The sequence below is a fragment of the Nilaparvata lugens genome, chromosome 7, assembly GCF_014356525.2.
Source record: "Nilaparvata lugens isolate BPH chromosome 7, ASM1435652v1, whole genome shotgun sequence".
Lineage (NCBI taxonomy): Eukaryota > Metazoa > Arthropoda > Insecta > Hemiptera > Delphacidae > Nilaparvata > Nilaparvata lugens.
Window position 1 is genome coordinate 41,012,073 of NC_052510.1, and position 26,562 is coordinate 41,038,634.

The 26,562-nt window shown below is 31.4% G+C and overlaps 1 protein-coding gene across 2 annotated transcripts; it reads right to left on the reverse strand.

The window, feature by feature from the left end:
* Positions 1–767: 767 nt before the first annotated feature.
* Positions 768–25,418, reverse strand: LOC111051815 (cytochrome P450 4C1). 2 transcript variants are annotated; one of them, XM_039432789.1, is made up of 14 exons: positions 25,125–25,379; positions 22,001–22,149; positions 16,928–17,096; positions 14,438–14,541; positions 13,638–13,728; positions 11,287–11,475; positions 10,078–10,147; positions 9,655–9,781; positions 8,811–8,886; positions 8,390–8,499; positions 7,443–7,511; positions 5,712–5,883; positions 3,228–3,407; positions 768–2,213 (listed from the first exon to the last, which is right to left on the reverse strand). In XM_039432789.1, exons 3-14 carry the CDS (start codon positions 17,088–17,090, stop codon positions 2,056–2,058), a joined length of 1,509 nt encoding a protein of 502 aa, XP_039288723.1. In that variant the 5' UTR covers positions 17,091–17,096; positions 22,001–22,149; positions 25,125–25,379; the 3' UTR covers positions 768–2,055. The 2 variants fall into 2 exon arrangements, with proteins under 2 accessions (XP_039288723.1, XP_039288722.1); XM_039432788.1 differs by lacking the exon at positions 22,001–22,149 and having other exon boundaries at positions 25,125–25,418.
* Between the last annotated feature and the right edge of the window lie 1,144 nt (positions 25,419–26,562).

The following is a 26,562-nucleotide window of genomic DNA, read 5'->3' on the forward strand; positions in this document are numbered from 1 at the left end:
TTCACAGCCATACAATAAAGAATCAATTCATTCAAGCAATACATAGATTAATACTAGAGAGATAATATTTTATATAAAACTAACAGAATGAGAACAAAAATGTTATACGGTAATTAACATGCGAGCAATGAATAACTTTATTCTCTTTGAGAGTTGTTTACATACATAAAGTTCTATAAATAATTTATGTGAGTGTAGTAGTTAAGCAAATATCAGAGAATATATTTTTTTATTATTTTAGTTATAAAGCATGCAATAAATAACTTAAAAATAATTATTCTGGTTCAATAAAGTATAAATATTTTTTTGGGTTTCTCTTTTAGAAGTTTTCAATATTTTCATAACATTTCTGGACGTTTTTAATAAAAATAATTTTTATGATTTTTCAATTTTTTTCTTTATTTTATTCTGGCTCGGAAATATCATTAGATATAAATCACTCTTTAAATTCTTTTTTCATAATAATTTTTATTGATAACTTTTTAATATTACAGTACCTTTTTATCGAAAAATTTTTGAAATCAAGCACTTGAAAATATTTCAATATTTCCCCTGTTCTTCACAAGTATTTTTTTCGAATTTTAAAATTTTCACCATCAAAAATTGCAAATCACTGACAACCTTCTCCTAATATTTTTTCTCAAACGCATTTTTTATAAATAGATTTTTGACAATATTACCTTTTTTCATCATTACATCATTTACATATTTTAATTTAATACTGTATCTTGAAAATTCAATTCAATTTCGTTTAACGAACACATTATTTTTTCATTACAGTTTTCTAAAATTAATAAATTTATTTCTTGATTGAAAAATTTTCAAATTATAAAATAATTAATACTTTTTCAAACCACCAACTTCAAATTTATTCATTTCCAAGTTTGATTCTATTTATTTCAGTAAATTCAATTTTCATTCTATAATACAAAACCATCACAGTCAAATATAAAAAATCACAAACCTTGCAATAATTACTCAACTCTATTTTTGGGTTTCTTTGGTGGTTGGTATGGTTTTAAAGCTTATTTAATTCAATAAATTTGCACAGGTCTTGATCACATGTATTGATTTAAAGACTATAAAATTGTCACAATTATTGTAAAACCTGTTAACTTAGATAATTCAAACATAAACTAAATAACGCTTCTTATAGCTTGGTATACAGTAACTGTATAACTATATGTTTTATAAAGTTACTGCAGCTTGGTAGAGTGCGCACCTTACACCTGAATAGAGCCATGTTTTTGACATTTATAAAGACTAAATTTAAAACTCACTTGATACATTTTACAGAAATGATAAAAAACATTAAAAGATATTTTCAGGTTTTGTTCAACTTAAAAAATTGTCAATTTTCAACAAATTATTGAATCATAAAAACAAGTGAACATTCAAAGCATTACATCAGGCCTCATGATTCGCTCAATTCAAACTTAATACTTTCTTGATTATGAAAGTTTTGATTTTCTATCAAAATTCTGATAAATCAATTTTTAAAATATTTTTAATAGCACGTTCTCTACATCTATATCCATTCTTTATTAAAACACCTGTAGTATTCTTCCTCCAGTTCTAGAGGTCTCTTATTGTAAAACAATTTTTGTATTTTGATAGACAAGATCATCGATTTTGATAACAACTTATCTCAGTTGATTAAAATTCATTAAAATTTCACATTACTGGATTACAAAGTCTCATCAGAAATGAAAATTCAGAGGTTGAAATATATTGAGTTGTTCTGATTTCTATCTAACTCAGTAGAAACAGTTATACTATACTTGAATGAGCACAATATCCGTTAAAATCTTGAGAAGTAGGGAGGATTTACTTATTCTTGTCATTTGAGATTGACAAGAATATGTCATTGGAAATAAGACAGATACACTGGAATCTGATTCCCTCGAATTCAAATAGGACTGAATATTACACTCGTTTCAATAAATTCAACTCCTCACTTCAATGTTGTTTTCATAAAATTCCAGATTCAATTGAAACCTTTGGTTAATTCGATTGCCCATTGATTGGATTGCTCAAATCACTTTCCTAACCGACTTATCGGTTCTCGAATCTGAGATAGATCCCCGTTCTTGATACAAGTACCAATTCTGAGCCAATCAGTGGCTCGGGACAATCAATGGCGGCAAGAATTTTGAAATTCCTCACAATCGCTGAAACGATCGCTTTCACTTCTAGCATTGCAAATTTTTGGCCTGAAAAACATACAAAAATTATAATTAGAAGAGGTTGACAAATTTTGATATTGAGATAGCTGAATTAACCATGAACAAAAATATACTAGTTCTAGCTGTCACACTTACATCAATCAGATCATTCAGATTAGACTCATCATGTGTTCCACTCAACCAAAATCTTTAGTTAGATAAAATCTTTATTAAAAATTAAAATATTCAATCAATAAAGTGGAATTAGATATTGTACTCAATTCTTCTAATAAAAATACATAGTTTAATGAGAAAAACCTTCAAGTCATAGCTGGGATCCAACCCGGAACCTCTAGGATGGCACTTTAGCCACTAGCCTATGATCAATACTTACTGAAATCCAGTGAAAATAATTCATTCCAGATCAATTTGCCACTGAATTATGAGACAACTAGTTAAAATATACAAACATTTTTTTGTCAGTCAAACCTCACTGTTTCAACTAATAAGGTCTGCAATCGATGTTACAGTTTGACAAAGAGGTTCCCTAGACAGGTTACTTGGTTAGGCAAACCTGAGCATGAGTGCCAGCCGCTTCCATTGTAACGACTGACACACAATTTCTGATTTCGCTGCAACGGTCCAGGTAAACCTCTCTCATGAACCGAAACATGTTAATCTAGACTCAGAAAAACAACCGAAACATGTATAGCTAGACACAGAAAAACACAACCATTTTTGCATTTAGAAATATCAGATTATTATAATAATTATTCATAAGTTTATTATGATGATTATTAAATAGGATATTCAGTTTTCATGTAGTATCTTAACCACCTGAATTCAAAATTTCTAATTCATATATTTTTGAACTCGAATTAATGAGATGCAAACATTTTATTCTATTGTTCTCTCCTAGTTTTTTTTAAAATGATTTTTGTTAAAAATGAATAGATAAAAAGGCCTGCCTTCTCCTCTGCGCCCCTTATCGCTTTTTCAACAGTTTCATAGAGACCTGTTACATGCACTGAAAAACAATAGCATAATTAATGTTGCACTGACCAATACAGTTGCGAGGCCCGGCACTGAACGGGCAGAAGGCGAAAGCACTCCGATCAGTTGATTGTTCATCGTTGAAGCGCTCCGGGTCGAATCGGGTCGGATCAGGGAACCGCTCCTCGTTCAGGTGCAGGCCGTACAGAAACATGTTGATCGACGCACCGGCTGGCACCGTGTAACCCGCTGCAAAATTTATCATTTTTTTAATCAATAAATAATTATTCTACTCAATTCAACACAAAATACACAAAATAAATATTCGTGTATTTCTATCGAATTCATACAAAAATGTAATTTTCAATGATACTATATCACTCAATGATAGCCTAACTTTTTGTATTTTGTGTCATTTCTAATGTTAATTTTGAATATTGTTATATGTCAGCAGGGTTTTTGTAAAGTTCGTGTTTTGATGAAATGTTCTGTTAATCAATAATTTGATATGTATCTGATTAGGATTGCAACTCCTATTTGTATGAGTAATTGCTCAAAAACAAATAGAAAAACTATTCAAGTTTGAATAAAAATACAAAAAACAGACTTTATGGTGGAGTGTGCTGAAAAGAAAGAAAGGAAAAATACGCAGCCAACTATGGTTTCCCATGTAAAAGGCTGGTAGAGGGTATAAAAGTAAGTAATGACGGGTGAATAGAAGCGAAAAAGGGGAGACAGGGACAGGAAGATAGGGAAAAAGATGAGCAAATTTCGTAAGCAAGTCCATTTCTAAATTACACTCATATTGTTGGTTACAAAGATACAACATTATGTATAATTTATTTACCGTGTAGCTTCTTTTGGTGGAGATTCTAAGGTCCTGTTTACAGGACACTTATTGAATTCAATGGACCATTGAACCTGTGGATTCAATGGTCCATTGGTTTTGGAACAATATCAATATGCATTGAATGTGAATGGTAAGCGATTTAAGGTCATTTCAAACAATAAAATAACGTTACATAACCCTCTAAAGGTGGGTCACCAACCACTAAAGCTGCCATATCTCAGACAATATTGGTCTTGAAAAAATTGGTACCAATCGATAGGCAATTAAATTTACTAAAAAAAGTTATTCCTGTAAAGTTTTAGTAAAAACAGCGGTTTCTGAGTTATTTCAGGCGGGATGCACTCCGGAGAAACGCGTTTCGTGAAAAAAGTTTCAGGAAACGTGACACGAAAGTTGCTCGCAATCGACTGATAAGATTAAGCAGGGAACGTTTCTTTTGTATGCATGCGCGAGTGAAACGAATTGCATGAATCAAGTTTGATGAAAGAGGGCTTCACGAAATGCGTTTCTCCGGTGTGCATCCCGCCTAAGGAACAAAGTTTTAAATGGCCGCCATTTTGTTTTATGAATTTGAAAAATTATCATAATTTTTATTAGTTTTGTCTAGTTGTAGTAAATGATTGTGCAAAGTTTCAATTTCGTATGTTTTACCATTATTTATAAAAATATTGATAAAAAAGCAAAATGGCCGATGTGTGAGTAATTGAAGACTTCCGGACAATTTAAATATGATATTTAGATAAGTTTTTTACCCAGGAATGATGCCCTAGCCTAGAGTATTGGTAGGGAGTTGGTAAACACCCTGTATAATGTTATGTAATGTACTAATACATAAGTGGTTATGGCAAATTTAGTTCTAATCCACAATTATAGATAAATTCCACAATATCCCTACAACAATGACAACAATAGTTATAGAAAGTGAGCAATAAATTATGATGGAGGATTTATTAGAAATTAGAGTTAACCAACTACTGGAATATTATTACTGTATAATAATAAATTCAAATATCCAATAAAAGCTTTATGAATAGAACTAAGGACTTCTGCTACTGCAGATATTGATCGAAGAACTAAATAACAGGAGGAAATTTGAAGAATGAAAATGTGCCCCGATCAATATTTGCAATAACAAAAATTCTTATTTCTATTCATGTAGCTTTCATTAGATATTTGGAATACTTATTATACAAAAATAATAATTAATTTCTATTGTTAACATGACACTTGTTAATATTGTGAAAAATTCTGGGTTTTATGCCCCATATATTTAAACATTTTCTAGATGCTCATTATGATTACTGTAATGGATTAATTACAAAGGTTGGGTGACAAGACATACTCCCGGTACAGAAGTCTATTGAATTCAACAAAAGTGAGGTCATCTGAAAAAAACCAATGGCTCGAGAGCCAATGAATGAATCAGAAGATAATACGATGAATTCGCTCGATTGCGGCCAAATTCAATAGAAGTTCGTAAAGTATGATTATAGTGTATGTTAGAATGTCTGATGTCAAGATAAAAGACAAAACTAACGAAGGTGATTGGGGGTATCATAATTGGGATTAAAATTATTTTTTAAAATTCCTTGAATTTGATATCTGTATTTTATTTATTTGTAAATGAATTCCTCTGGATGCAAATAATTGACATTCAGAGAAATTATTATTAAAAATATTCACAAAATTGAAAGACAACTCACAGGGCAAAACAACATCCTCCTCTGCTTTGCGGCCCACATACGGCACAATCGAATATATTCTCATTGTTTCCTTTATAACACAATCAAGGTATTTCATGTTCTGGTAGTCCTCATAGGTGGCCACACTGTCCGCACTTTCCAACAAATCTGTCAGTTCTTTGTGAACTTTCTCCTGCAAAATCCAAGATAAACAAAAAATTAATGAAATATTTTCGTCTGATTAACAATCAAAATTGCATGGAAGACACATTATTCAACGTTTAAAAAGTGATACAGTAATATTGGATTCTCACATACATAAGAATCTTACACAATATAAACTATAAAGAAAGTATTCAAGTAAGAATTCATGGGTAAAACCTATTTAATGGGGGCATGGGACGGTCAAGCTAGAACAATACAACTGCGAGACCCTTTGGCAGGTAGAATTAGCACATTTTCGATTCTTGTGCAATGAAGCGTATGCCCCCATCCTGTTAAGTTTAGTGACGTTATTCCACACTTGGACTTTCACTCGAGGATTCCCATTTCCATGTTCTTTACAGGTCCATCAAAGTTATAATTTCCAACAATTTAGACAGTCTATACTCTGTAGCTTTGGGTGAAATATGGAGTTCCTGCAGAGCTTATCGAGATGGGACAAAGATCTCAACCATGAAAGCATATACCAGTTTTTATTTATGTACTATCGAATTGTGAACCAAAGGATATTATGCTCGTCGTGTGGTAAAAACCAAACCCTGCAACGATTTTATAACTCGTATCAGGTTATCAGAGATGTACATATTGTTTCAAAACAGTATTTTCAAGTCATTCTTATTAAATTTAGAAAAATAGTTGAAATCCATCATTATGGAACACAATTTTGAGCCTATTCTAATATTATCAAGGAACTAATTTCCTTGTGCTAATTGATATTTTTTAAACGATCCATATTATGTCGAGTTGTAAGTTGTGGACCAGAGTTGTGGATTTCGAAGTAGGTTTTGAAAATATATTTTATGCTGCTAAACCTATCTAGATGGGGGCATTAAGAGATCTACTGTTGAATATTGGTTGAGCATTGACATGGGTTGACAGTTATGTTTTCCATTCCATCAGCGTTGAAGGAGGGGTATTGTTCTCTCCTGACCGTTCCATGCCCCCATCCAGATAGGTTTTACCCGAATTCATTTTCAATTGTTATAATAATCTTTCTGCTTGTTGACAAAAAATGTTTTATAATAAAATAAAAACAGAATATGATATCTCTTCCACTATGAAAATACATTAATTATGGAACAATTCTGCAAAATATCTGATAACAGGATTAAATTTAAGGATAATGATTCAAGCAGATATTTATTAATGTGGTTTTTATCAGCAGAGATTCTTTTGGATGTCCTGCCTTGCCGTATTACCAAATGTCATTTTCTATGTACACTGAAGATTATAGGCTATATATTGGGTTCTTTAAGTTTTATGACTAAAAATTTACACTTCCACTTCCTGTGTTTCTTCTATTCTATAAAGTTTAAAATTGAGAAAATTTATTTCTAAACACAAATTCACATTAAAAAGCAAAGAAGTATAAAATTTCGATGATAATATTGAAGCTGAGAATTTCACATTACAAATTTTTTGACAACTAAAATATAATATGGATCTGTAATTCTCTATTTGCTGTAAGTTTGGATGAACGTATCAGATATGATAAAATTATCAATGAATAGATTGAATAAATAAATTTACCTGTATTTCTGGATACTTCATTAGGGCGTAAAGGATGAACGAGACAGAAGACGTTGTTGTATCGTACCCCTGAAAATTAAACAAATAGTTATCACAAACTAAAAAATTCATTTCATTTTTGAGTGTTCCTCAAGTATATTTCTTCTAATAAATGGAACGATTTGAACATTGGCAATTCCATTTTTGAGGAATTCAAGTGGTTTCATTCGTAATGGAATTCACAATATCAACAAAGATTCTACTAACAAGTAATAATTGAAGAGGAATTTTTTTATTTTAGCAAGTGATATGAACCAGAAACACAGCATTATGATTGTTTACTGTATCGCTCAAATTGGGATAAGCGCCGTGCATTCGGTTATCCCATTGGAAGGGTGTCTAATTGAGGCCAGCTATGTTAGCAGACAGTTTTGAGCTTCAAATCACTTCCAAGTGTTACAGCGCCCACCTAAAATTAAAGATTAACTCATATATCACCTTATTCCTCACATTACTCACGCAGAAACACGTAACAACATCCTCAGGTAAGAAAAAATAAAATCATATGAGTTATGAGCATCAAAAGACTTCCTGGTGTTTCGGAACCCACCTACAATATTGTAGGTCCAATATCTCTCACCATTATTCGCACACAAATTCGGGTCTCATGTGTACATCATACTTGATAAAAAAAATCAAATTTCAAGGTTAGAATGAATTTAAAAAGTCATTCTGCCAATTAATTGTAATATCACAGTGATTATACCAAAACAATTGGGAGTGATAGAATATATTTTGAAAACACATAGATTTTGATGAAAAATCTATAATAGAGAAAAATTGGCTTATATTCGTACGGGATAGGAAATTCACTACTTTTTATTTTAAATTCTTCAAGATTCCAGTAGGTCAAGTTTATAATTAGAACCTTGCGGAGCATGGGTTACCTGCTAGTTAAAAGTACTCACAGCAAACATGATAGTGTTGACTTGATTTTTAATCTCCTCATCTGACAGTCCTATGCCATTGTCATTGTAGTTTAGAAGGGTGTCAAGGAAAAGAGCTTTTCGTTTTTTACCTGCAATTGATAGCAATTAATAACTGTATTTATTGATAATATCATGCAAGATGATCAGAACAAGCAACACTCAAATTGGTATAGTACAGAGTAATAGTATTACAGTGAAGGTTAATAAGTAACAGTACAGATTAGTAACAATCCAAACAAGAACTCTTCAATTTAGCAAAAAATCAGAAAAACCTAAACAATAAAGTTGCTAATAAGAAGGCATTTGACAAGTGAATTAATTGAATGGTGAATTGATGGACCTTGAAAAATCATTTGTGAAATATTTTTTGTAGGGTGAATATTAATCGAAAAATACGTACTATAAACAGATTCCCCTGGCAAATCGACGACTACTTTAATTCCTGCTTTTCTCTCTTCAATTCGTTTACGAACAACCTAAAACAGAAAATGAATAAGAACATTGATAAAAAGTGGAACAGAAATTTCAAAATTTAAATTGCAAAGAAATTGATAGAGTGAGTTTTGTGAACAGAGTATACAAATAGACTGAACATTTAGGATCACAAAACTTAGTATCAGTACTAACCGCTTCTAATTTGACTCGGTATAACGTTTACAATGACTGTCGTTAATTTTGCTTGCGTCTCAACATTAAACAGGAATATTTATATTCATTTTCGTATCAACTTATATATCTTCCAGATTGATGAATATTGAAGGAGCTAGAGATATTAAATCGAATCCATGCTAAATGAATACAATGATGTTAATAGAACGAAAATTCAAATAAATTTTGAACAACCCTCTGAAGACTTTTGCAAAACAGAATTACCCAACACTGTTAATGTCTTCCAATAAAAGTCTTAGGGCCGTTTGCACAGTGACAGTTTGAACTAGATTTCATTTTAAACTGGATTAAATCAGTATCAAGTCTCGTTTGTCATAATGTGGTTCATTTTGAGTTTAAGCCACCAGCTGGTTAAATTCAGTTTAAGCTTTGACTGTGCAAACGGCCCTTAGAGGATTAAAAAGTACTTATTTGGCATTTTCTTTAATGAATCACAGTATGATAAATATTGTTTGAATTTTATATAAAAAAACTCGATTAGTTAGTTCATCATTGGCATCGTACAGTTATCTCAGTAGCATTTGATCTAATGTGATATAATGCGGTACCGTAGATAGTTGAATGATATTATTTACCTGATCAACAAAATCATGTATGACTTTGACTTGTTCATAATAGAGACGTCCACTAGGAGATAATTTGAATAAGATATCAGGCAGCAGCCAAGGCCTCAAGGCTCTGTACAATGTGATGAAAGCTGCACTGCAACATTAACCAAAAATTTAAGGTGCTTATTGAAATACGTGAATAGTGTTACAGTGAGACTCAGGGTTTGAAGTTAGTAGAAATGTGAGGAAGGCGTTTTTGCAATGAGTTACTGTGCAATGAATCCTACCTGTAGGTGTAATATATTCTTTCAAATAGATTACAATATCATAAATTTGTACACATCATTTTTCAATTAATATTAATAGGATAAGTATCTCCATGAATTCGGAAGCATTAATTTTATTTGACGCTACTGATTTATTGGCCTTTTATCGAATTTTGTTACTTACTGTCCAATGGCTGTCACGAATTTACTATCGCTCTGGACCTGGGCATTTATTGTGGTCCCCATTGATGATTCTGTCACAAAGACAATAATGTATCAGATTATATAATCAATTCAATTTGATATGAAACAAATAATAATTCTCCATCTTATATTAGCCGTTCTCCACATTCACGGTAAACTAAACTAAGCTCGACGGGCCCGGCCACTCAGAGAGCTATCTGCGATCCTATAGATTCCTATATATTATCTATATATAAGAATTCTCTCCAAGAATAAGATTTAGATATAGATTGCTCTCTAAGATATAGATATAGGAACCTATAGGATACATAGATGAGGAATCATATCTATACCTCAGATTGGACTCCAAGAAATAGGTATTGGATCGCTTATCGCTCTTGTGAGTGTAACGGGACACTACTGCTTTAATCTGTGATACTTCAGTTGTTAGAATAAGAATAGCAATTTAATTAGTCATTAGATATAGAAAAATGCAATGGGCTTCGACAATCAATACAATAACAATAATCTCATTAAGATAAAATTTCACAGATTAAGGGTCATATGCTGACATTACGTTCAACGCTAAACCACTTTTACTTGTGAATATGGTTGAATTTATCATAATGTGTTTCATACGGGGTTCAAACGAACAGCTGACATTTCTCCGTTTAAACCGAGTATTTGCAAACGGACTCAAGATTATCAATATCACAGTCCACAAATTATTTCAAGTAATGGAATGGATTTTTTCATAAATATTTGTTGCACAATAAGTTATAAATCTCAAATGTGAATTGCATGTACAAAATACAATATTGGAATCGAATAGAAATCTCAAATGATGCTTCATTATAATATTCCATGATATATTAATGATATGAATGGCAGAATGGATATATTTCAGATGGTACCCAGTTTCGCTTCAAAAGACGAAGGAGTGAGTCAATTTGATTAGCCAACGAACTTGATCTGTATAATGGTTCCGTATATTTACGTATGGTTCCGATCTCTATAGTGTTAAAAATTTAAAACTGATTGGTCAAAGCGTTCGATCGCATGTTATCTACGAACATATAAAAACTATGGGCCTGGAGTCTGAACTAAAAGCTCGCTAGGCTCGTTCAAAAATTAGACTTCTCCAAACTCTATCTTCTTAAAATGTTTACATTTCTAAAATCCCCAAATCTAGAAGTATATATAAACATACCTGCCACAATGTCCAGTGAACAGAGCGATATATAGGGTGAAATATTGAAACCAGGACTGCCAACTTGTTTCTTTATTTTTCCCACCAGTGTTTCGATGTTGTGATGGAAAACCTCGCAGAATTCTTCCAGTATCGGCTTAAAATGAAAGGCTGGTGTCAGAATTTTACGCTGTTTTCGCCATACTTCACCTGATTGGGATAAGACAAACATTTTTTACATACATTCAAATATCCTAGCTTACTAGAAACAATGAAATAATTAATTTATTGAGTGCTTAATCATTTTATTCCTTAAAATGATTGGAAGAGGGCCAACTAAATTGAATTATACTAACTAAATTGAAACACAAGACAAATTAGAAATAATAACCAATGAAATAATTATATTGGAATTGAAATGAGACAGGTCATGGAAATAGAATAGAATAGTGAATAGAAAATGATAGTATGACTTTATAAAGGTAAATTATAAGTAGGCTAATAAAATAATTTTAGTTATATGAAAATGTAATGTAAAATAAATAATACAGTGTAATATGTATATTAATAACCATGTTATTTTGTTTTGAGAACTTGTATTTTGATTTTGTAATGTGTACGTTTTTGTGGAATAAATTTGAATTTGAATAAATAATAAAAAAATAATGAAATAAAAATACTACATATTTTACATAAATAAGCGGATTAAGGTCAAGAGACGACATTCTATAATAAACTTCTAGAATTATATTTATTTAGTGTTGAGAGTGTTGTCAAGCCGGGGACGCACGACAATGTCGAATGCCTCCTCCTACATGACTGGGCTCTCAACTCAGGAATAGAAATTTAGAGAGTCCCATACAAGGTGGGCTTAGCTTACTAGGCTCATATCTGTGAGTAAATGCATTCTGACGTTTATTATGAAAAAAGAGAAAATGCTTTTTAAAAAGCAAGATATTTGACAGGATTTTTGGGCAGGTGTTGTTAAATCTTCAAGATGTAAAATTTATATAAATTTATCAAGGTGTATATAAATTTTATATTATAATTTATAATGATAGTGATGAAGAAAGATATTTTGACAGACAAGAGATATTCTATAATATTATCAAATAATGACAAACCTATCTTGTACTCAACATTAAAACTTATTTTAATATAACAAAGAAATATACTCTGAATTTCAATATTCTGGCAATATTTCACTGAATATACATTGTTCAACGACTCTTGATTCAGGACTTGATTAATCTTCTCCTATATAATAAGAGAGAGTAGGGTTGTGTTTGTTCGCATAAAAACAAATCAAATTATGGATTGCATACTGGAAAAACGGGAATGATTTAGATCTACAAATTTTGCACATAGATTCTAAAAATATCAATCTCGTGCACCTCGAAGCCCAAATTTCAATTTTCTTTCTAGATTTTTCAGAATTAATGTATAAATTCCATTCATGGGACATGAAGTTTCATGTGGCATACATTGTTCATTGTAGTTTTAAAATGTGTTTGTTTATAAGGAGGTTATAGCGTTGTTACAAGACAATCAATTTAGAGCTCAGTCGTGGTCTAGCGGTAGAGTACTCGACTTTGAAGCGAAAGTTTCTCAGTTCGAATCCCGGTTCCATCCAATTTTTTTTTGTACTTGATTTTTTCTCCCTTGAAACGTATTATTATAAATTATTTTTGATGGAAGTTATTTTCATTATGATCGAACTTAGATTTCATCAAATAATTATTTAATGTAAAACTTTGCAACCAGTACAAATGGAATGGACATAGCATATGCTGTACCAATGGAATTCATAAGAAAAACATGAATAAACATGAATAATCACAATAAAATCAGTAATAATTTATATTCTTCAGTTATAATGTACTATCAGACACAAATTCGGAAACGAATACTATTTATTTCTTACAAAAACCAGGAAGACTCTGTAGTCTTCAGTCCAAACTGTCTTCAATTTAGTATTGTAGGGTTTTTGTTAGGTACCGGTATTTGGGAAACAAATAGCTACCTGATTCAAATTAAGTAGGATCTAATCGATACTAAAATTGATGTATTGAAAAAAATTAATATGATACTGGTAGGTTTTCAAGTATTATGTCTTCTTCAGTTATCTATTAGATAATAATGAAAAGAATTGGCTTATACACGTACGAGATGGGAAATACACGAATGACGCATCATCTCGTCTGAACTACAGGACTGATAGACTCGAGATTTTGCATATTGATTCTTAATTTACCGAGGATGGTTATAGGCCTATTTGAAATTCTTCACTTGTTTCATTACGTCAAGTTTTCAGTTTGTGAATTTTTAATTAGACCCTACGGGTTACCTGCTAGCTTTTGAATAAGTCTGACCTGTTGATGACAAAAGTCCATTGCCAAGCCATGGATGGAGTAGATCGTAGATGTGAGCTTTCTTCAATAACGTATTGCTTTGCAATATCAACTGTCAACAAAAATGTATTTAAGTACTATCCATAATTCAATCAATCGATGTGATTATTGAAGCTCCAAACAATAAACCTCTCACGCCAATATGAACAAGCAGTTACGGGTTTAGCATGAGAACAATGTTTTCAAAATTGTGTAGTAGAAGTCAGCAAAAGAAGTCGGGACATCATCAATTCAATCCCAGAATATCAATGTAAAAACAGTCAAATCATGCTTTCTTTCTGTAACACAGCACTGAACTAAACATTAATACTCAAGTATAGTATTATTAGTACTATTATAAACATCTGGCAGTTACAGGGTTACCACGAGAAGAAAACATTTAAGAGTACTCGTAGTGCTTTATACAAGCTAGTCCTAATACATGTACTAATAAAATACATGCTAGCCGAAAAATTGATTAGCATCGACTTCATCAGTGAATTCAGAATTATGTGGAGATTAATAGGCATTTGTTAACCAAAATAGCATGATAATATATAGACTAAGTTTGTTACTCTCTCCAAATCATAATTACATGAGTTTTAATAGTAGGAATGAATTCCAAAAATAAGAAAAAAAGATTAGTTTGTAGTAACACTAAAAGATTTGAGAAGCTCTTTCGATCAATTAGAGAAATTTTCAACGGCATAACATAGCAATATAATTTTATGAAAATTACAAAATTGAAGTAAGTAATAATAAGATTACTCTAATTATATCACCTCAATATCTTTGATATCGGAGAGCAGCACATAGAGTTCAGGTCCGATCCATAACTGTACTACAGGGCCCAACTTGGAAAATCGAAAGTAGGCTTGCAATATTGCTGTAAGAAAAATCAATTCAAATTGCAATAAAAAACTGACATTAGAAAAATGGATCAATAATATAACCTAGAAAAAGTGTGAAGTCTGAAGGATTCCAGCAGAGAAAAATAATACGATTGTATAAGTTTGTTTATACTTATGATTGTTTTATTCCATGCATGAGGTAAGAGATTCACTTAAAACTGATAGAATTTCTTATACATAACACAATCGCTTCTCTTTCAACCAACAGAATGCTGATAAGTCAAAGTGAGCTCCATTATAGATGTCGTATGTTCTCTTGAAGCCCTCAGCAACATCTATGTTTAACTCTGATCTACGATTCCTTTCATGTACGTTCATACTTTCATGTAATCGTAGATGGTAAATATGGTCGCATTTATTATAATGTGTTCCAGCTGATCTAACTCCGTCTAAACCAAGATGGTGTGTATGGGCCTCAGTGAACTAGTAGTTCTGTAAACAGTAGACCTCACGCAGTATTCTCATCCAAGTATCTGATGTCACCTGTTCCAGTTGAATCATAATTTACTCTTAAAAACTGTTATTTGTTTTCTCCAAGATCAAAAACTCACTCATGTTAATAAACTCAGTTAACATTTGAATATGTATCCCATGTGAAAATTTATGCAGTTCCGTGATAATCTTTCCCTCTGATAAAAATATTTCTCAACTACTTTAATTTTTTTTTTTTAATCAAGAATATTATAATTTCTTCAGCATTATTTAGTTCATTTAATCATTTTTTTATTTCATTTTCAATCAACCATTAAATTTGTTTTTCAAATGTGAGAATATTGATACTGATGCGCACGCATCCTAAAAAATATTGAAACCCTACCTTATAGAAATAAACACGGCCAGAATGCATGCAATGAATAATCCACTTGTCAGCTGATTGATTATGAATCTATAGTCTGATTTATCCTATCTTCAAAGTAGATGATATATATAGTAATATCAGAGTATGGAAGAATTATTCCTTTTCTTTTCATATTATCCTTAAAATACAAAATTTTAAAAAACCTTGTGTATACATCGACGCGCCCTTGAAAAAGCAATATTCCTGCCAAATCTCATCGAATTCTATCAACGCGTTTGGCCACAATTTTACATTGTATACATACAGACAGACAAAAGAAGATCCGAGTTAAAACATAGACCTCACTACGTTCGGTCAATAGCGTATTGAACAGAATTTAGCTGTATATTGAGCTAGATTGGCACATATCAGTGGTGGGAACAGTCCCACCAGTAAGAGTGGAAGTGACCGGTACCGGTACAGTGAGAATACTATTCCCATAAGTTCTAGTGGCACTATTCATACACGCTCGGCCGTGCTGAGTGGGAACAGTCCAATCAGAACTCATGAGAATTATATTTTCACTGTGCCGGACACTTTCACTGTCACTGATATGTGTGAATCCAGCTTAATGATGCATTTTCACAAATTTCAGTATTTTGTAACTTAGTATATGATCAAGAAAACGAAACAAATTGAATTTTATTAATTGAAATACCCTTTTAGATTGTTATATAACCATTTTAGGCCACGATAAAATTGCGATTTGCATCTATCCATCTAAGCTTCCATTAACTCATCATTTGCCAATGTTATAACCTTTTCCATAACCATCTAATCTGCACACTGCATTATTAATTAATTATTTGTAATTAGGTCATCGATTTTGAAACACCGTTTATATTATCTATAATCTATACTGAACTATTCTAATGATCATAGTTCAGACTGAATGAAAACTATTTGATATTGTCAAAACCACTGATTTGTCAATTCAATGGTATATTTACCACAGTTTCACCTTCACAAAGATAGTACAGACTCTCTAAAATCTGGTCAATTATTGGATTTTGTGGTCTATTTTAGGAAGTATTATCTATGGTAGAGTGGAAAAACGATAAGAGCCCGACTCTACCCTATCAGACGTTGACCCAACTCTACGATAATTCTCAACTTAGATAATATTCTACACTATACTACAACGTAGGTCTACAACATATATACTATTACAAGTATGAGATAATTTATTAACTATTATCAAGTAAGAAATCAATATACATAAGAAAGATTGACTCCCTATTAGACGATGACTCACCAATTTCTACTTATTCTAGAATATTCTATATTAAATGAAGTCTACTATTATTATTATCATCTGTGGTTGAAGTGTTGAAGTAAGAAGACGTTAAACTTGAATAAATTTACTCGCTGTCAAACGATAACTCTAACATACTTTTATACTTCGATTAGCCTACAGTTAAGACCAAATACCAAACTGACGCTAAACAAGTTTTCTAGTTTCTCTATGGTATGACCTGTATACAGTGAAGTTTCTTATTCTAGAAAGTGCCCGTTTGACTTACTATCAGACGTCGATCCGAACTCTAGAGCCGCTCCAATAAAAGGGAACTCTTTCGGTCTTGGCATATTGGCAGCGATTCTTTTCATACGGGCCACATTCGAGAACAAGTTGTACCACACGAATGCAAGTCCGCTAACTAGGCACAGCAGTATTGCCGATAACATTTTCACCTGTAAATTGAAAAGATGCATACATTTGATTATGTGTCACATATATTCAATAATTATTAAATAGTAGAACGGATATAAGAAAATATAGTATATATTAAACAATGAACCCTACTTTAGACAATTTATTGGAGTATATTGATTTTTTTAAAGCTAATCTGAAGGAAAGTGGTCTTTGTACTCCTTTCAGGAAATTGTTCAGTGGTGATTTTGAGTGACGCTTGCATTCGACTGTATTGATCTGTTCTTTTAAAGTGTTTAGTTATATATATATATATATATATATATATATATATATATATAAATTAAAACAGGAGACACGATATAAATAGATTGTGTGAAGTCTTCTCGGTTGAGAAAGGAGACACAGTCTCCGAAATTTTCCCCCATTTCTAATGTAAGTTTTTAAGTGTTTTCAATATCTATTTATATCGTGTCTCCTGTTTTAATTTATATTACAAACTTTGAAGTGTCTTCTGTTATATATATATATATATATATATATATATATATATATTATATATATATATATATATATATATATATGTAAATTGACAATTATTCAATGTACCACTTGTAGATTTTATGAATAAAAATGATTTGATTGATTAAATTTAGAAAGATAAAACGTTTTAGACCAATTCTTATCCATCCATAGCTTTAATGATCGTAATTAAAAAAATAGAAATTTGTTTAGTTTTCTTTCATCCTAAATATAAAATAGTCTCATCATACCGGTAATAATTTTGTGTAATAAATAAGTGCTTCAACATTATTAATTTTTCTATATTAATTAGTCTGCCGAAACTCAAAGATATCAGTAGAGGGGTCCACATTATAAATATACGCAACAGTGATATGATTTTAAATTTTTGTCATCAAATCCAATTGAAGAGATTCAAGCAATACATCGTAGAACATTGTAGTTGACGAGATTCCAAGCAACATTACTATTCCAAGGTCATTTATTAGTCAGTGCCAAAAGGTTGTTCATTCTCCAGTATTTTTTAGCCTACCTGAAAACCAACCAATGCATAGGCCTACCTTAAACCATTTGATCTTTTCACAATATAGTAATATGATTTTTATTATTGTCATCCTACTTGGAAGAAGATAAATAGATTCTGCTGTTTTCCTCTTTGTGAGTTCTTCATTACTTAGTGCCGGTTGCACAAAAGCCGGTTGAATTTTAACCGAGATTAATTCCACAAGAACCAATCAGAGAAGCCGTCTTTTCAAAAAAGCCTTTTTAAAAAATTCTTATCAAAAAAACCGTGGAATTAATCAAGGTTAAAATTTAACTGGCTTTTGTGCAATCGGGCATTAGTGCTAGAATTAACATGATGGAGAACTGAATTCTAAGAACAAAGGCACAACTTTGTAAAAAAGAAAACAATAGCATTCATAATAGAAAACATTAATGTTTGCCATTGCAGCAATGCAGGCAGTTTGAAGGTAGTCTCTCTAAGTTATAGAAAGAAACAAGCGGAATACTAATAACTGAGTTACAACGTGTAAATATAGAAATAACCTTGAATAAGACGAATGAGTAATTGGAAAATAATGATCTTTACATCATGCATTTGTATCCAACGGTTTTCCAGAGCACGATACCCATATAACCCCTTGGCTTGTGCTCGGGCAATGAGAGAGATGATTAAGAGGACCTGCAGTTTTAGGTGGGCTCCGAAAAACCGGGTAGTAATTTTACAGCTTAAACACGTATTTTAGCAGAACCGGCCTCAAACAAGCACCCTTCCAACGGCTGTACCGAAACCAAGACGCTATAATATTGTTAGTGCTATAAGATTATCTTGCCTGGTTAACCACTTCCCTTATGTTTATAATTTTATTGTATGAGTGAGATAATTAAAATTATATCACTAAACAAGGAAAATAAATTATGAGCGTTTCAAATAAATTAGTATTACTTTCCTCCTTTAAAGGCATGTATTCAGTCAGGGCTACTTATTTTTATTTATTAAATAAATCATAATACATAAACAATAATACATCATAGTACCTATTTATATATATTACCCTATTTTTGGAAAGTTTTAAATGTAAAATAACAGATTAAAAACACAAATTAACAACTAGTTAAAATAAATCATCTTTAGGTTTTGAAACTTGTTTCTTCACTTCCCACCATTTTCACTCCCACATTTCATGTGAATAGACTACTGTCATTATTTTCACTTTATTTATCAGTAAATAGAAATTGGTGAAGCCCTGATAAGGCGAGATCTAATGTTAAATCTCCTGTCTGAAGTAAGATAAATAAACACAAATAAAACAAAATGAAATGGTAGAATTCATTTATCTATTAATTTATAACTTAATATAGACACAAATCATAAACAAACTTGACAACAACTTTACCTTCACAACACAGGAGATTAACGATTATATTGTTGTATTGAATATACACTTTTATTAATATTTCTTACAATTTCATTATCCTAGTAAGTTCATGTATTTTAAACGAAAATTAAAAATGGTCTTTCGATCTTACAATTTCATATCCATAGCTTCATTTCTGTATGTGATTCATTCTATATCATATATATCTATATCATTCTATATCTACATTCTATTCATATAAATATATATATATATATATATATATATATATATATATATATATATATATATATATTGTTTTTACTGCGTTGTATGAACTGATTTGTTTCCATTGAATTCAAAAGCAGATTCATTATTATTCGATCTTGCATGCAAGTCAAGATGGAGCCCAGTGACTAAAAATAGCAGCAAAACGCATCATATGCCAAGGTTTTTGGAATAATCATTACTGATGAAAAAAACACTAGCAACGTGAGTTTTGAAACGTCTTTTTTGGTAGTTTTCACTTTCTTTTTTGCTCGATTAAGTCTCAAGGCTACCTAAAGCAGCCTGCAATGCTTGGATCAATAGAAAGCCTCAATAATAGTGGAACTGGCAGCATTGATTGAATCAACAGCATTGATGAGTAATGCTCACAGTTCAAAGTGGATCTCTCTCCCTTTCCTCTAATTAAAATTTGATGGAGTCACACATCATTAATTCTAGTCATGGATCCATAAGTTAGATAATTTTCATTAAAAAAATTTCGTCATTTTGACGCTATAATCCCAGATGTCATACTATTTATGCCAGCTAGTTTTAAGAGTATTTCCTTCAAAATTGTATCTTATTTTCTGAGAAGAAAACAAAATTCAAATTTTCTTCTATGAAAAACTTTTACATGAAAGTTTTGAAGCTTTGTTCGTATTTATATTCTCTTGAAATGTCAGATAGTAAGCAAATAATATAGTCATCAGGTGAAAGTAGATAACTCAATACTGTTCTAGTGAATAATAATACATAAAGTGGATGAATCCTTTCAACCTCAGATTCTTGATACTCTCAGTCTTAATTTGTAAAATATATAATAGAAAATGTATTGACTATACATCTGATTACATTATTATCATTATAGATTGAGAATGTATGGAAGAAACAATCCACTTTTGAATTCATATACTGTACAAATTATATGGAACTGAGAAAGAAGTCATAAGATAAATGATACAATAAGTTATCAACTGGAAAAGACTTACTTTATAGTAGTGTAGATGATATTGTGGTGGGAATCAACATAGAACAAAACTATTTCAGGTTGAAAATGAGAGAAACTCGAATTTCCATCTAGCTGTTTACCCTGGTGTCAATATTTGCAGTAGCAGAAGTATTCTGGGTGATTTACAGCATTTAATTGGGGTTTTCGTTTAATAATAATTATTCATTAATTAGCATTTGAACAAATGCGACTTCTGATTTATTTCCATCTGTTAACTAGTTTTTGTTTTTACAGAATCAAATTAATATCTGAATGTAGAATGGTTAACTGGAGATCAACTAGATTTATTAAATAATTTTTAACAATCGAAATGAGTTCCTCGAGATTCCAATAAAAAACCACGGATAATTTCAAGTCGAGATTTATCTTAGTTTAATATAAGCTAAAGCGAAATATGTGAATATGAGTTTGAAAATTTGAAACTTCATTTTGAAACAAAACTATGTCAAATAAATTCAATATCAATATAATAGATTAGGTTCTTTGAAAATGAGCAAGAAAACCCAAGACTCTTCATCAAAGGTAATAAAAACCATCAATACTATTCTTACTTGACATCAAAGGTTATAATATTGTCATTGCAATAAATATTTTCTATGTGATACATTTTGTACAACATAATTTAGATGCTTTTTATTTCAAGATGCTATCCATCAATTTGATCCAAGGATAACCAGTCAATCATACATTCGGTTCAAAAAACTTTTTCATCCTTTTTCAACCCACGCTAATTCTATGTTCCAAGTCCGCATGCAATATAATTATGTGAACACTAGCTTAGCATCACTGTAATTCAGTCATTGAATTGAAGAGTAAGATAACTAATAATTGATGTAATTAAAATTATTTATAGTCGGTGTATTTATACAGGCTATGAATTTGTATTTCTTCAAATTTTGTAAAAGGAATATAAATTCAACCTCACTGTATTTACCTACTTGAATAACACATAATATGAAGCTACAATAAAAAATTATTCATTTGTTTGTTAACCTTAAAATAAAACTACATAATGGAACAAGGAAACAGGCGTTCACCTGAAACCCCGTTAATGTCAATAGTTACTTTAATGTTTGGAATGTTTAGAATTGGAAGATTTTCTATCAAACCAGGCTAGATTTATCCTATTTTAAAAAAGTTTGACAGTGCTACAAAGACCTGAGAATGAGTTTCAAGCTACAATGATAGAAGAGCATGGATTCCATGAAAGTGAACACTCAAGCTAAAAACAAGCTACAACTAGATTGATAAGCGGCTAGCCTACCAATTTGGCTAATTTTCCACTTACCGTACCGACTTCTCACCGACAAAATGTCCTCCGATTTGCTTAGAATTCGCTGTTGGCGAGAATTGGCCAATCGAAGAACATTCTGGGTGCCTTGACGATAAATATGTCAGCCGACAATCGGTATCTAAGTGTGAAAACGGTCAATTTTTCTATGGATGAACGTAAGGGTAAAATGACAGGTGAAAATGTCACTGAACATTGATTGTAGAGATTTTCATGCTCAATCTTTTCCACTTAAATATTTTTGTTTAAATTGTATCTGAAGCCTGATAATTGGGAATCTAATATCACACTTTGCATTGATGGTGCGGAGCTCCTGAAATTTTTACAGATATGGGACTTGTGGCAGTTGATAGAACTTATCAATGACTATTTTAGGTACCGTATGAATTTGATCAAAATCGTTGGAGCCGTTTTCGAGAAAATCGCGAAAAACCCTGTTTTTGACAACATTTTCGCCATTTTAGCCGCCATCTTGAATTGTATTTGTTCCAAATTGTTCGTGTCGGATCCTTATAGGGGAAGGACCTGAAGTTCCGAATTTCAAGTCATTCCGTTAATTGGGAGATGAGAGACGCACATACACTCATACACACACACACACACACACACACAACACACATACAGACCAATACCCAAAAACCACTTTTTTGGACTCAGGGGACCTTGAAACGTATAGAAATTTAGAAATTGGGGTACCTTGATTTTTTCGGAAAGCAATACTCTCCTTACCTATGGTAATAGGGCAAGGAAAGTAAAACCAATAATTTGAATACAGTAGGTTGAGTTATAACATGACTTACTCTATCTATAATTATATAGTAGGCTATGGTTATAATGTAGCTAAAGCCGCTATTAATCAACATCTGATTTATTAAATTGATTTAAATTGGGTAAAATTTTTCAACTAAAACATCCATAATAAAGTTTAAAGAGTTCTAGACAAATTTTTGAACTCTGCTTTCAACTGACGGTGATAGCTCCAATTAAATAAAATTGAATCCTGAAATAATGCTACATTAAATTATTTAAAATTCTACAATTTATTATACTACCTGCATAATAATTGAATTGATGCCAGTAAAAATTAATAATATATCATTGTGCAACAAATGTTCAGAGTATAAAATACAAATAGCCATTGTAACATAAGTATTTAAAAACCTAGCAGTAAATAGAAGAAGTACAATATAATCAATTTAACTTTAGGCACTGGCTATACAAGATCCCTTGTGTGTTGGTAGTGAGTCACAGTTAGTTTTATTCTAATTATGGTCAAAAGTAGAAAATGATATACAATTAAAACTTGATCAATTCTGAAAAAAGAATTATACCTATTATATAAAAATTGCAAAAGATCAGAAAAAACATATAAGTATAGGCCAACTACATACTAACTTTTATGATAAAGTTATATTACAATTAATTACTGTGATGTCTTGAGAGTTAAGACTATTACGACTGTGTTTCTTTCAGAAAGGAAAACTAATAAAAAAATAAAAAGCATCACATATCAATAAATAAATAAATATCAGTGGCGACCGCTGACTGAAACCCAAAGATTTTATGTTTTGAATGTGTATCTGGAGGCCAAATATGTGTGTAAAAATATTAAAATGCAGACGTTTATAGAGAGTATTTTGTTTTTAAAAAGGCTTATGGCTATGAAAATAATCATTTTTTCATCCTTTATAGGTAGAATCCTTCAAGCTCGACGGACTTCTTCTTGGGATTGAAACTGGAAAAAGGGCTGAGCTCGGTAGGTGGGAACAATTGGATAGGTTTGAGAGTAAAATAGCGAGTGTAATTTTTGTCTTAAATTTAAGTAAATTAAATTATATAACTCTATTGATGTCGGTCTATCATTGCTTGGTAGAGTCATATATTACTTATTCAGTAGCTCCATGGGGAGCTAGAGAGAGTATCCAGCAAATTTTCATTTGTCAAAAGATAGCACTGCGTACTAACAAATGGTTGCATCCACTAATACATTATAGGGATTATTTTATTTGAATGGAAATTTTCAGTGCTCCCTGTCTCTATATTTTGTAAATGTATGTAAGTTATAATTTATATTATGTGTTCACTACAGACTATGAACAAGACGCATGAATAGGCCTATTATACACGGCATAAGATTACTTTCTCTGACTTTGTATGAAGAAAAACCTAATATTATATTAGTAGAAAAAATGACTACCTACCTACTAATTCGGTTGCGGGAAATATTAAAGAGAAAGGGGTTTAAACAAAGTTTGAAATCATTTCTAAAGGAGGCGTGCTTTTATAGTCTGAAGGACTATTTTGACTACTGTAACAGAGTCAAAGACAAATAGTAACTAGATATGAATTTCATGTAACATAAGTGTTGTCTTGCTTTTTTGCTAGCATTTTGACTTGTCTGACACCGTTCGAGGCCAACCAGACGTAATATCTGTCTATAGTCCACGTTATAATGACAGTATTTGATCAACTTTGGTTTTGCTATCCTTGTCTATCATTCGACAAAGCCGGTAGTACTATCCTTTTCCAGGTCCACAACGATGCCAAGTATGTTTTTGACAGTGTAGAAATATAATTAATTAATGCAGAGAATCGGCATCGCTATTCTTCTATCTTTATCCTATGCCATTATAACGTGGACCGCACTATAGTAGAAAGCTGAACTGTACTTCGATGGGCTTTAAAAGTTCAATAAAGACTACCTAATACTTTTATAGCCGGCATTTTTATTTATTTGGTAGCATCTGGTTTATTTTGGTAGTAGGTTGTAGATTAAGGGCCACAAAAGTTGAATACAAATTTATTGACCGAGCGAAGTGAGGTCTAAGATTCAAGTCGACTTTTTTGCATTTCTCTTTATGTATGTCTTTATTTATATTTATATGTTTTGCATTTACAACGAAACGCGGCAATTGATTTTTAAGAAAATTTGACAGTTATTCCTTTTTAAATTGCGCGTCGACGTATATACACTGTTTTTGAAAATTTTGCATTTTAAGGATAATAGCCTCGTTTACACACCAATCAATGTATCGTAAAAATTAGACTATATAGGTAATTTTTTTTTAGTTAGTCAGTATGGTAGTATTAGCAATATTTCTTCAAGCACTGAATTACTTACCAGATTCAGATAAACGTTATCAACTCAAGAAAGTTTGAAAAATTTTCAACCAAAATTTTATAGTACACTAAAAGCCAGAATTATGAGTCAGATTCTTAAAATATACAGCTATTTTGGACTAACTAAACAACTGAAGAATAAAAATACAACGAATCCTTGTTTTTAATTAAATAAAACCCAATAAGGTTAATAGGAGAAAGACAAAAAGATTGTGGAATCTGTCTGATGTCTGAAAATGAAAACAGCAAACAAAAAACTTCAAACTCAAACATAAAACAAAACTCTAACCTACATTACAAGCAGCTGAGTGAGAATGCGCGCGTCTACTTTGAATAATTTTGAATTTTATCAATTTGATCCTATAAAATTGCTTTGATAATTGATAAAAATTATGCACTTCAATATTTTATTTTCAACTGAAACTTATTTTCAATTTTTATTCTTGATTTTCAATCCAAGCAGAACTAGGGAAAAAGTAATTGGTAGTTTGGCAACAAGCCTTCCAGTCTGACGCGGCATAATTTGAATTTTTTAAGTTAATTATGTTTTCAGTCGAGTTTCATTTATTAAAAAAGAAATTAACAAACATAATACGAGTATCGTAATAATCACACATTTTCTTTGAATGTAGGTAATTGAAAAAAATTGAAGTTTTACGCACTCACCCATTATTTTATCTGACATTCTTTAGAATTTTTATTCTATTCCTGATATCTTATAAATTCTACTAGTTTGTATATAAATTGACAAAATTATTTTTTAAGTTCTCTTGATGTGATCATGTTGTGTCCTCTTGTGTTTGTCAAGTTTCATTCAATATGGTATAACTTATAAGGACAGCAGTAAATCGTACGTCCAAAAATCGATGCGTGTGTAAACGTAAAGCTACGTTTACACTACCGTATGTAGCAGGAGAGCTATAAATACAGTAGCTCGACTGCTATAGCAGAGCTAGGTATATGAAATTTAAGCTACATATAGCTCTGTCAGCTACAAAATTTTAATTTTATGTAGCGGAGGTATATGTAGCTCTGCTATAATAAATTATAACTTTGATGCCATTACTTGTAGCAGAGCTACATATAGTTTGGAATAAAACCAGTAGGCCTATTCACTGCTCAGATCCCAGCCAGATGCCGAAGAAGAAGGTTTGGCCGTGGCTTTCGCCGTAGCTACTGTAATATTTTTATCACAGAAAGGAGAAAGAAAATATTGGATAATTTTGTCTCTATTCCAGTCAAATTCACTCTCCATCATTGCACAATAATATATACTTAGTGACTTAGCAATGCTTAGTAACCTACTAGCACTCTGACAACAAATGAGTAGGTACACATACAGTATAATCTGGTGTAAACAATTAATTATAATATCACAAAACATAACTAATAGTGAGCAGGGCCGCCCAAAGGGCAGGGCATCCGGGGCGGTCGCTCCG